The sequence below is a fragment of the Perna viridis genome, chromosome 1 (assembly GCF_037379345.1).
Source record: "Perna viridis isolate PV_CMFRI_1.1 ecotype Kerala chromosome 1, ASM3737934v1, whole genome shotgun sequence".
NCBI lineage: Eukaryota > Metazoa > Mollusca > Bivalvia > Mytilida > Mytilidae > Perna > Perna viridis.
In genome coordinates this window covers 40,043,916-40,056,759 of record NC_142445.1, presented here as the reverse complement: position 1 = coordinate 40,056,759, position 12,844 = coordinate 40,043,916, and the positions used below count along the sequence as shown (strand labels likewise).

At 31.6% G+C, this 12,844-nt stretch overlaps 1 protein-coding gene across 1 annotated transcript; it reads right to left on the bottom strand.

Annotated features, from left to right (window-relative positions):
* Positions 1–255: 255 nt before the first annotated feature.
* Positions 256–11,856, bottom strand: LOC148628737 (uroporphyrinogen decarboxylase-like). The gene is made up of 10 exons (XM_088593526.1): positions 11,704–11,856; positions 6,501–6,606; positions 5,786–5,871; positions 5,040–5,138; positions 4,570–4,731; positions 3,783–3,944; positions 2,421–2,558; positions 1,797–1,897; positions 1,348–1,414; positions 256–531 (listed from the first exon to the last, which is right to left on the bottom strand). Exons 1-10 carry the CDS (start codon positions 11,725–11,727, stop codon positions 367–369), a joined length of 1,110 nt encoding a protein of 369 aa, XP_088449652.1. The 5' UTR covers positions 11,728–11,856; the 3' UTR covers positions 256–366.
* Between the last annotated feature and the right edge of the window lie 988 nt (positions 11,857–12,844).

The window sequence follows — 12,844 nt, the reverse complement described above, 5'->3', positions numbered from 1 at the left end:
AAGGACAAGGATTATATGAAAAAACATACCTTAATTTCCATTTACTGTAACATTTTAAACAAAATATCAAAAATAAAAATATGTAGGCTTTCTAACCATGAATCACATTTTCATGATTCTTTTCTGCAGTGCTACTTAAGTACTTATGGCATCTTATACTAGTTAAAATACTTAACTACAACTTGAAGTTTAAAGTTTGGATGGACCATTTGGGATTCAAATAGATTTCTGACCACTTCCATAATATGAGAAACATAAAAAATACATTTTTCTTTAATTCATAAAACTTAACACCAAGCTCTTATCTGTATAATTATATTATCTTTCTCAACCAAAAACAAAAGTAAAGGTAATTTCCCCAGTATGTTACAAAGTGGCATTTATTTCTTCTGAATACATATGTACAGCATCAACAAATGTTTTGACATTATCAGGGTCTACATCTTTGTGTACACCATGTCCTAAGTTAGCTATATATCTTTGAGTGCCAAATTTTTCCAACATGGCTTTTACTTCATGTTTAAGGTCATCCTGAAAGATAAAATAACAAGGGAAGCCCTGAATTAAAAAAAAATAGCAATTGTTACAACCAAAAATGTGGTGTTAATATACTTCCCCTGGCATATCTAATTGAGATTTACTTCACAAAGGCTTAATTTTCTTTTAATGAGGGTAGGGTAGTGTTGAAATTCCATGTGAGAACTGCAAGCATGATATCCCGACAGAAATCCCATCGGAGAATAATTTAATTTGAAATAATTTAATGTAAGTGTAGTAATATTTTCATAGATTCTGTCAAGTGTGCATATCAAATTCACATTGCCTCACAGGTTAAAAAATATATTTTGTGAGTACTAATTTTTGTACTCATTTGCCAATCATCAAAAAAGCTAAATTTTGTATACTGCAACAATCAATTCATTTGCAGCATAATGTAGGATATCTCTGAATGCTGATGTACTCTCCAAACTGAGAAATTTTTTCAATACAGTCAGTACAGTTTCGCTTTTTACCCTTGGACTTTACGGATACTTTTCTATGGAAACACAAGTCACATGATTGCAATTATGTTTCCCGAATAGCCAAATACTGATTACTTTGTGGCGTTTGAAAGAACTGTATAGAAAATTGAAATTGCGTGCCATGTGTTATTTTCTTGAGTGAAATGTAGAAACTTATAAGAAGAACAATATGTCACTGTGTTTGATATCTCTTCTTTAAAGATAGTACTTGTTTTACATTATACACTTTATACAAGTATATTTCAACAAAATATTTTTCAAAATAAATCAAAAAGTATAATCATTATATAGAATGACCTACAGACAAAGAATGGAGTTATCTCACCTTGGGTGCGTACAACATTGAAGGGTCTAAGTTTCCTTGTACTGTTATTGTTGAACCAAGCATTCTCCTGAAATAAATTTGTACAAAAATTTTCAGGAAGACAAAATGAAAAAAATGTGAAGCATTTTGAAATATAGTATAAAGCCTTTACGAAAAAACATAATACCTTTCACACATAACAAAACCTTCATCATGTGTAAAATTAATTATTTTGGTTATTTTTTTCTAGTTTGATGATGTTTTATTGTTTTATTGAGGTTCTGTACTTGTTAATTTAATTAATTCATGTAAGTTCTAATTGAGAATCTGAATTCATGTTTTGCTTGGCATACAATAGCCAAAAAACTTTTATCTTAGGAACATACATACTTTCATAATATCTTGTATTAAAGTTTAAAAGTTTGCTTCAATTAAAATATTTAGTACATATCTAGTTTTTTCATATCCACCTTGCATGAGTTGGTTTAACGGTCCAGTCCACACTGACGACATCATATCCACTTTTAGCCAGGTCTTCTAATGCAAAATGGGCATCTTTTGCAAACACAGTCTAAAAATAAAATCAGGTTAATAGAAAAAAAAGGCATCTTTAGTTTTATAAATCTTACAACCGAGTAGTATTAGAAATAAGATGCCATACAATCATGATATATCTTATTGTAAAAGGGAGGTAATGCAGTTTGAAATTTTATAACTTCATGGAATCTTGTTACTTTGTGTTAAAGCCGTTAATCACAAATTACTTTCTTTGATTCTACATTGTACCCATATGGTGCACCTGGTCCATGCTCCCAGTTTTTAGTGGAGTCTGAGTTGCTCATTTGCTTTTGTTACTTTGTATGTATGATTTTAGTTACTTTATGTTCTTTGTTGTGTATGTCTATTTTCCATGTCTGGTCTTCGTCCCTGGATTACATTCTTTTGATTACCGCTATAATATTGGTTTCCTTGATTACTCTTTAAAATCTTGACGTTTGTGAGATTTGAGCATAAGTGCAATGGAGATTTTCAGAATCAATACAGCATAATTTACAGATATTCCATAAATGTAAACAACTCTTCAGATCACTTACCATAGGAACCAATTCTATCTGTTGGTCATTCAATTTCTCTTTCACACCATAGGCTATTTCTCTGAGATATGGTAAAGCAAATTTGTTAAACTGGTATGGTCCTAATTCTCCTGCACAAGAATCAAATACCTGTAGTAACTACAAATAGAAACACACTATTACAAATGGTACTCAAAAGATATCAATATTTAGGTTTAAGGAGGTAGATGTAGGGTAAGGGACACAACTCCTAAAAATCATTGGAAAGTTTGTATTCAGCATTTTACATCAATATTATGTAAGCATCTAATTAACTTGGATTTATTCTATTCTGTTTCAAACAAAAGCTTGAGAGGCTTTGGTGAAACTGAATATATTACAAATATATCACTGATTTCAAGAGTTATATCCCTTACCATAGGTCAACCTCCTTAAAGTAATAACACAAAAATTTGAAAAAAATATTTTCTTGTTTATTCAGCAGTATATCATTTAGAGTAAGATACAAACCTGACTATGAAGTGTATGATAATCTTTTAAGAAGTTACTTCAGAATTTGGTAATTTTAGACTGGTTATTTAAGATAAGTTTTATTATATATGTTGTATGCAATTTATTGCAAGAAAAACAAATTATCATATACTGTGATAGTTTTTTTTTGTAGGTAAAGTTTTGCAAGTTTGAGAAACATAAACTAGCTGACTGCTTTTTTAATTTACATATTCTTTAGAGTATCCAAGTATTTGAACTATTGAATAAAAACTTTACAAAGAAAGTGGAAACCAAGAACTTGAAACCAAGGCATCTAAGAATTGTGAAAAAGTGCAACCAAGTGATTCTTAACAAAAAAAAAAGGTCCCATTGGGCAAAAGAAAGTGCATTCCATTGATATTTTTTCTGGCACTATAAGCGAAGCTACTTAAATCATTTTCTGAATAAGTCATCATGTAAAAGCAATATAGAAAATATCTACTAGATGCTAAGAAATCAGTTACAAAAATTTACATAATCCATCACCAATAACATTACAAAGTCATATGATTAACAGGAAGTAGATGAGCTAGGCCCCTGAAAAGAGGAAACACAGTACAAGTACATGTAATACATCAAATATCTAAGCATGCCCTCCAATAGAAGCTGAGAAATCAGTTACGAAAAATTTTAACTGACTGACAGACTGTTGCATGGACAAGGCGATTGCAATATAGCCTAACTCTTATGAGTGAAAGTCAAATGATATAAAAATACATAAATGTAATATTTTGACAGCTAAATCACCTGCATGATTCTTAGCTGGACATGTCCTTAAAGACAATATCAAGTACACAGCATTTGCTTCTTATTCTTATTGTAACACATATGAACTGTTTCTAAAATTATTACCTGGGCACCAGCTTTGACTTGAGCAACAAGATAATCAATAGTTTTTGAGGTCAACATCTGTAATAACTGTCGACTAGCATCAGGGTACTGAGCCAACCATTTTCTGGCTTTAGGGAGTGGGGAATGTGATCCACCTTCTATCATAAACTTCATGATGGTCCACTACAAAAGAAGTTCAAGATATCTACATGTACATTACTATATGTTTATGTATGTTTGTAACTTTCTGCCTCTTACGAAAATGAGTTGTATATTAATTTTTCCAACAACGCTTTCTTTCAATACTACACAGTGCTACATCTGATTCAATATTGATTAGTACATTTAAAATTCCAATTCTGACTTACCAAATTGGTGGGGAGTAGCATAATCTGATTCTCCTTTGGACCATTCAGTTATATTGGATTCCCCTGTAGATCATTAAACTACATATGAACCCATTGGAAAATAAATCTATTTTATACTGCCCCTTAGACCATAAAGCAATATCTGCCAGCCCTTTTAGCAATAAGTTAATGTTGGACAAGACAGGATACTGGAATACACAAGTGGAAAAATATTTTTGTTGGTACATGTACTTCAAATTGGTTATTAACAATGAAAATTGTTAGTAACCAATTTAAAGTACCAACAAAAATATGTCACATTATTCAGGATTTTGGGAACACCCAGAACATGAAGTTGGATAACACAGGTTCCACTGTTCATACTTAAAAATCATAAGCACAATGCATTTGAACTCAATAAGTAACTAAGAACCTTAAAATGGCAATAAAATTTTACTTACAGGAGCACCAGCAAAACCAATCAGAGGAACTCGTCCTTCCAATTTCTGTCTTGTTAGAGTTATTGCATCCATAACATAGTGTAATTCTTGCGTCACATCCACTACTGTATTCAGCTTGTTTAAGTCTTCAGGAGTGTTGAGCAGGAAGTCAAAGATCATGCCCTAAACAGATACAAACCATTAAAGGGATTATTTGTATGTTTTAATAAAAGTAATCATGATTTGAAATGTAAAGAAATTTCATTTTATGGCTATTGGCTATACATCGAGTACTGACTTTTTCCTATTAAAATCTGCATGGTGTAAAATACTAACTATGTATAATGTAAGTTTTTATTTTGACAATAAATATCAAAAATATTATGAATCAACATATTTCAGTTATCAGGGTTCACATCTTAAACCTCCATCAAAATAAAAAAAAACCAACTTTCAACATGACATAACTTGACTATAATGTATAACTATACCTTCCCATCTTCTATCTCTATACCAACACCCAGAGCTTGTGGAATCACCAATATATCCGAGAAAATAATAGCAGCATCCAAATCAAATCTTTTTAAAGGCTGCAATATTCAAACATTAATTTCAGCAATTAATCCTCATTTTGCATCTTGACTTAAGTTTTATTTTGTTTTAAGATGTTGCTTTAACCTGTATTTACTTTGAATTCAAAAAAGGAAAATCTATCATCATTTAGTAAAGTGGGAAGCTCCAAAAAGACAAATATTGGCCTAGATGGGCCCTCCTGTTTTTCGGGAAAAAATTGACCCAAATCACAAAAATCACTGAAGCTTGATGGTATGTGCCCACTCTTTGGTCAGTCAGCATGCCTTCTTGTTTTTCAATTCCTGTATCCTCCCCTGGTTTTTAAATGCATTAATTTCATTTTTCATTTCATGGTATAAGGCTTTAAACACAAAAAGGGGGACAGACATATAAAGGCCTTTATTACAAATATTATTTCTGTTCTGTTCTTGTTCTTGTTTTTGTTTTTTTTATAATTATTACCGGTTTAAATGTGTCAATTTCTGTTGCTTTTGAAGTTTATCCTGGTATCAAAAATCTACTTCATGGATACTTTTTTCCTGCTTATTTGCATACAGTGAAAAAAAGCTAAATTTAAAATACCAATTTTATGTTTTTAATATATGAAATTGATTCAAAATGATTTTTCTCGATTTATTCTTTCAATTTAATGTCGTTGATTTACCTGCAGTGTTATTTCACATGCCTTGCTGGGGGTCCTGACCATTTCAAAGAAGGAACAGGAATTCTCTTTCTTAAATTCATTATATTCTGAAAAGAAACAAAAAGTTCTTACAAATGTAGTTATTTTATAATACAGTTATGTGTTAAAATTGATATATTCTAACACCTGGTATTCATTTTGATGGATTGCTAAGCAAATAAAATACTTTGCAGGGTGTAGCTTGAAACAACTGCAAAGGTCAAATCTATAATCCTGGAGAAATTATAGGCACAAAAAATTAATGGTGCACCTGGTTCATGCTCCTAGTTTTTAGTGGAGTCCAGGTTGCTCTTTTTTTTGCATGTGTCTATTTTCCCTGTCTAGTCTTTATCCTCGGAATATTATCTTATGATTTGTTCCATTAATTTCTAATGCAAGCTTGATACAATCTAATCTGGATTGTGATTATGCCAATACATGAATTTACCCTGAATTACCCAAAAATTTTCTCCGACTAATTTTTTGACATAGGAGAAACATTGTATTTTGCAATTTTTCAGTTCAGAAAAAAACAAAATAACATTCCACAATTGTCTTCATAAGTGTAAATGTGTCTATACTCAGGAAAAATTTGATATTTTTTTGGTTTATCTATGTTAAACTAATGACAGCAAGGATTGAAGACCTACCAGGTAATGAAACTGGCCAAGGAAAAAATAAAAACAATGAGTCTTACCTGGAAGATATCTGCCTGCTTGTCTCATCAGCCATACTGGGGCACGTTCTGTTTTTTGGCCTTTAGCAGCTCGTAAAATCAAATCATTTTTCAATGGAGGAAAAAACTGTAAATAGATTTTAATAATACTGATATAATGTTGATAGCTTATCAAAATGTACAGATCAGTACATTTAATGAACCAAATGTTTTTGATGGGTTTTCAGCATTCTGTAAGTTATTGTTAAAGGATCGTTCCCCAAGGGAAACTATATCAAATCATGTAATATTCCCAAATTTTAACTTTTCCTCCCTTATTTTGATTCCCAAAGGGTATATTTGTTGATTACAATTTTTCTGTAAATGCCTGATTAAGCATTTCCCAAAATACCAAGTTTTTGGTAGATGTTAATTTTGTATACATTTGTACAATTATTTTAGCAAAAATGTGCAATATTTAGCTGGAACCTCTACTCTTTTATACCTTTCTACCGGGGCACCTGGTCTATGCTCCCAGTTTTTAGTGGAGTCTGAGTTGCTCAATTGCTTTTGTTACTTTGTATGTATGATTTTAGTTGCTGTATGTTCTTTGTTGTGTGTGTTTGTTTTCCATGTCTGGTCTTTGTCCCTGGATTACATTCTTTTGATTACCACTATCACCTTGGTACCCTTGATTACTCTTTCTGAGGTCAAACCAGAACAGTTAGGGCAAGTATGTATACAACATTCAGGTTTGATACAGGTCTGAATTTTGATTGCCATTATATGTTTACACATAATAGGACAAGAATTAGACTTAAATTAGATTTAAAGTGACCCTTTTATCGTCCTTAACTTGCAAACTCCCAAATCTTGTGGTATGGCACATAGTGGTACAATATCAAAGAGATTCATACATTTTTACTCAAATTATAGTCTGAAAATCAGGTATTTGCTAATTAATGGCCCCTATTCAGCCCTCATTTCAAAATAGACACAACACCCAAAGTCACTCATAGCCTTCCTTTTGTGGCATGGCACCTTCAGGTTCAATTTTACATTCTCTTATACTTAAGTTATAGTCCAGACACCAAATCTCTATCACAGTGACATAATGATATACGGCACCAAAGAAAGCATGGTCATATAAAACAAGAGGCTCCCAGGAGCCTGAATCGCTCACCTGGTTGAATTTTGCCTTTCAAGGGCAGTAAATTAAACAAGAAGTTGTCCAACAATTTTGACTCAAGAAAACTTTGATAGGACTTATCATAAGGTTCATTTCAGTAAATGAAAGTCTATAGCTATCATAGTTTTCAAAACATTGGTTGAAAACTGTAAAAAAAAAAAAAAAGAAAGTCATTTTCCCCTGTCAAGGGCAATAACTCTTATCAGAAGACGTCTGACAAATTTTATGTCTAAAGACTTTTGCAGTCCTAAAAATAATCATTTCAGCTATTGTAAGAATTGGCTAATCCTAACGGTTTTGGAGATATATGCGAAAAACTACTGTCTGACCCCTAAGTTCTATTTTTAGTAACAGTGGCCATGTTTTTCGACGGATAAAAAAACCCCACTTCAATTCTATGCAGGATACCCCAAGGAACACTTATAATGAGATTTGTTTCAATTGGTAAAATAGTGTCAGAGGAGAAGATTTTTGAAAGAAATAACATTAAAAATAGCAAAAAACTTTGAAAAAGGGCAATAACTCCAACATGGCCTAATAGATTAAAATGAAAATTTCACAGCAGATAGATCTCATCATGCTGAACACTTTAACCCTGTCAAAATTCAGCTAAACCTAATGGTTCAGGAGATATATGTGAAAAACTACTGTCTGACCCCTATGTTCTATTTTTAGTAATGGCAGCAATGTTTTTCAACGAACCAAAAATCCCCACATCAGTTCTGTGCAGTATACCCCAAGGAACATTCATACTAAGTTTGGTTTCAATTGGTCCAGTAGTGTCAGAGGAGAAGATTTTGGAAAGAAATAACATTAAAAATAGCAAAAAACTTTGAAAAAGGGCAATAACTCCAACGTAACTTAACGGATTAAAAGCAAAATTTGACCAGAGATAGATCTCATCATGCTGAACACTTTTACCTATGTCAGAATTCAGCTAAACCTAATGGTTTAGGAGATATATGTGAAAAACTACTGTCTGACCCCTATGTTCTAATTTTAGTAACGATGGCCATGTTTTTTGACAAATCATAATTTCCCACATTAGTTCTATGCAGGATACCCCAACAAACATTCATACCCAGTTTGGTTCTAATTAGTCAAGTGGTTTCAGAGGAGAAGAGTTTTATATAATTGTTAAAGACGACGACAGACGCCAAGTGATGGCAATAGCTCACATGGCCTTTGGGCAGGTGAACTAAAAAGGTGTGTTCTTTGGTCACTTTTTTTCAAAGAACTTAAAAACTTTTGCAATCAGTACATCATTCTTTATCAATTTTTTTTCTTAACTGCTTTTGCTGGAACTTGCATTTAAATTAATGTACATTCAAGGCTATAGCTACCTTGAATGTGAATAGCTGATGACTATGGAAAGGAAAAGAAAAATAGTACACATACTATAAAATCAATCAAATAATTTCATTAGTTAACTGAACAATGTAACTTTCAAACTTTGAAAAAAATCATAAGACATTATCAATTTCTTACAAAAAAAAAGACTAACCATGATGCATTGACCTTGGCCCTAAGGAGACAATAACAGGACAATAGCCTTGTATTCTTGTACTTGTTGCAAAGACCAGTTCAACTGTCATTTTGATTAATCATAAGTGTTTACAATAAATCACTAAAAACATGCAAGATGTACACTCAATTGAGAAGTCATGGTTTAGTTTAAGTATTGGAATTTGTTAAAAATAAAGATGGTTTTACATTACAAGCCAGAGAAATTTGAACTTTCTGTATCAGGACTATTCAGATGAAATTCAACTGCATTTACCGGTACACAATCCACCAAATTACCAATGAATGTTATTGGAGATTTTTTTTCTCATTCCCTTTTGGGGAGAAAGATTCTATACATGTACTTAGTGTAATTTGACATATTACCATTTGAATATGTGAAAGTTTTCTTTTTTAACTGTTTGTACATTAAGTATAAGCCATTTTCAAGTTTTGAAAGATAAAATCTCAGGACATTGTGCTCACCTGAGAATTTTAAAATACAAGTACATGTATATGAGTAGAAACATTGCAATGCCTACATGTATTTATTAATGTTTGATTAATTTTAATTTATGTCACTGATCATCAGGTTGAAAACAACTTTAAGAGCAATACTGAAATGAATTAAATATTGTGTGAATAAAAAAGTGACTCTTTCTAATTGTATTGTAACTTCTATATAAAATCTTGCACTCGTAAATGTAAACAAACACCTCTCATTTAGCCTTTGTACATTTTGCATTCACCTGAAATTCAATCTAGTAAAATGTCTTGATTTCCAATTAGTGCAAATGCAAATATAGGACCTGTTCATATCAATCCAGTATAAGGTTATCTCTGGTCAAAACCCATATCTGAGCTTTATACAGATAAGATTACAAGCTCCTGTGAAATAATGTATACCTTAATTGTTGTACCAGTACATATAAAATTCAGACACTGCCTATGGTAAGGTGATTCATGGTGCAAAAAAACCATGGATCAGATGATGATTTTTGGTCTACATACACTATATTGTATGAGACAATAGTCCTTTCTGTGATTAGATCTGTACTACTGAGAAAACTACATTTTAATTTCCTACTAAAATTAACTAAATCAAACCAAATCAAATAGGATAACTCTTGCAAAATGCTAATTTCATGTATAATCTGTATAAATTTTATCTCAAAAGCATAACTCCCAAATGGAAAAGTAAGACTGGTTATGTGATCTATAATGGTTTCTGAACAAGATATTATACTGCATTCTTTTGGGAGTTAGTATTTTGGGTATCCCAAGCTCAACTTCTCCAAGCTGAAAATGTTTATCATTGATATCTTCTTCAAAATGAGATGAATTTCTTTTATTTTTTTTAAAGGAATGTTGATGAGTACAATACGAATGTATTGAAATATTTAATATAATGCAATAAAAATTTTGCTGTCAAGTATCAAAGAAAATGTGTTTCAAATGGGTATTTTAGGTCTAGAACAGGGGAGGTAAATCCATCTAAAAACTACTGAAATTACAGAATGCAACTTGTGATGATAAACAAATCCAAATTATGTTTTGTCTCATTTTATATATTTTTTTAATACAGCACTGTTTAATATTTTTGCTGTTATATGAATGGATGGATTTTTCACTGTGTCCTATCTAAATTATTATTTCAGTTATTATTTATCATATATTTATATATCTACCATTTTTTTGTTATCATTATTATTATCTAATGTTAAAGTATTTTCAACCAAGCATCTTGAAAGTCAGTGTGTAGTAAAACCCAAATACAACATAGCAACTGGGTTGTGTTTCTCAGGTGGTGGAATGGGGTATCCCTGGCACGTTACATGCTGGGGGTCGTAAGGCCATAATATGGAAAACCTGACTGCAAACCATAGTGGTGCAACGTGTTAGGAAAGATGCCATGTTCCTCGCACATTAAAGAACACTTCTGTGGTATTCTATCAGATTAGGAACCATTGGGCTCAACTACAGGGGGGCTAAATAAATTGCCTGACACTACCCACCTCTCCCTGTTTCAAGTGGCAATCAAAATTTGTCAACCCCATTATCCTCGTATCCCATCTCATTTTTCCTTTCATCATTATTTCATGTTCATTTTATTATCACCGCCTGAATATAGCTGAAATATTGCTGCCCTAGTGTTAAAACTCCAACAATCAATCTTATCTTGGTATCCTTTACATATACATTTTGTACCAGGCTCGGGATACCGAAATACCGACTCCCAATTCTGTGGGTTTTTGACATGCATGAATCACAATCTGTCTGATTTTAATAAGACTGTAACTTAAAAAGAGAATTAATCGCAGTATACACAAAAAGTACACTGATTACTTTACAAACTTGTAAACAAAGTTACAGCGATTTGTGTCAGCCTTTAAAACTAATTCATACGTGTAAATACGGATGTGAAAATCGCGACATTTAAGCTTTGTAAGTTTGTTACGTAAACCATATGGCACAAAACTTGTTTTAAAATCGACAGGCCTAAAAACAAACTGTACTTTTATTTGAAAAAGAAGATTCAAGAAAAAATCAAACCTGTGTAACCATTGGGCCGGCCATTTGATAAATCTGTTGAAAGCTTCTGTTCACTGCTTCGCATACCACCGCTGTCCTCAAAAACGTGTATTTGTTTACATCGGAGTTACATCCCTTGTCCGGCTATTTCTTTTTCCGGTTCTTAGTGTTTCGTGTTCTCAAAGAGGTCCGCGTTCTCTGACTACCCGTCTTTGCAAGAATCAGGTTAAGGAATTTTAAACTGACTATGATTTTTCGAATAAATCCTATTAGTAAACATTTGAGATGAATAAACAATATGGCAAGCCAATAGTGGACAAAACTGAGAGTATATTTCTAAAATTACTAATTCATTTTGTAATATTATAATGTATTTCGTATCATTATTAATTTAAATTAGTAATATCATAAATTTCTGAATTAGTAATATTATAATTTCCTGAATGAGTAATACTACAAGGTGCCATTCATTTAGTAAAATAACAAACTGAATTTCAAATATTAAACAAGCATTTGTGTATACGGATTTTTAAAAAATTAGAATTATTAGAAGATGATTTTTTACCTTTTCTCATTTTTAATATCAAATATTCAATTTCTAATAATGCTTAATGACTTAAATTATAAAATGGTTTTCTTATATAATAAATGAATTTGTTAATTGGTAGTAGATATACAAACTAAATATTTTTTTTCTAAAGAAAAAAAGTTGAATCAAGCATTTGTTTTTTAATACGTTGTTTATACTATAGTTTACTATAAAAATCCTTCGTTCAGTGGTGTAGGAGAAGTAATGGATAAAAGATGTCCCATATTCATCATTCATGAATAAATGTTTGCTACATCAAGGAGTTAAACATATGAAATGGAATGGAAAAGGGGGGGGGGGTAAAAATCTCTTTCAGGTGCTAGATTAGGCCATAGCCCTTTGTTTACATGTACATCTGCCTATTGGCTGAATACCCCATTGAATCCATGCCTGTCTATGAGTAATTTGTAAGGTTAATAACAGAAATATAATCATAAAGTAAGGATTAAGGGAAATTTAACAAGAACTCAAGATTGTACTGTACATGGAAATAGAGCAAGTTTAAACTTATTCATCTTGTATGCTATTGATGTTAATATCAAAATGAATATAATTCTTCATAGAGATACACTT

Bases quoted from the DNA above. Each gene is read 5' to 3' on its own strand.
- LOC148628737 (XM_088593526.1), bottom strand. From the start codon at position 11,727: ATGGCCGGCCCAATGGTTACACAG. The intron at 4,732-5,039 runs GTATAGTTATAC...GTATCTGTTTAG, and splicing joins TAGAGATAGAAGATGGGAAG to GGCATGATCTTTGACTTCCT. The intron at 1,415-1,796 runs GTGGATATGAAA...AATTTATTTCAG, and splicing joins GTTAAACCAACTCATGCAAG to GAGAATGCTTGGTTCAACAA.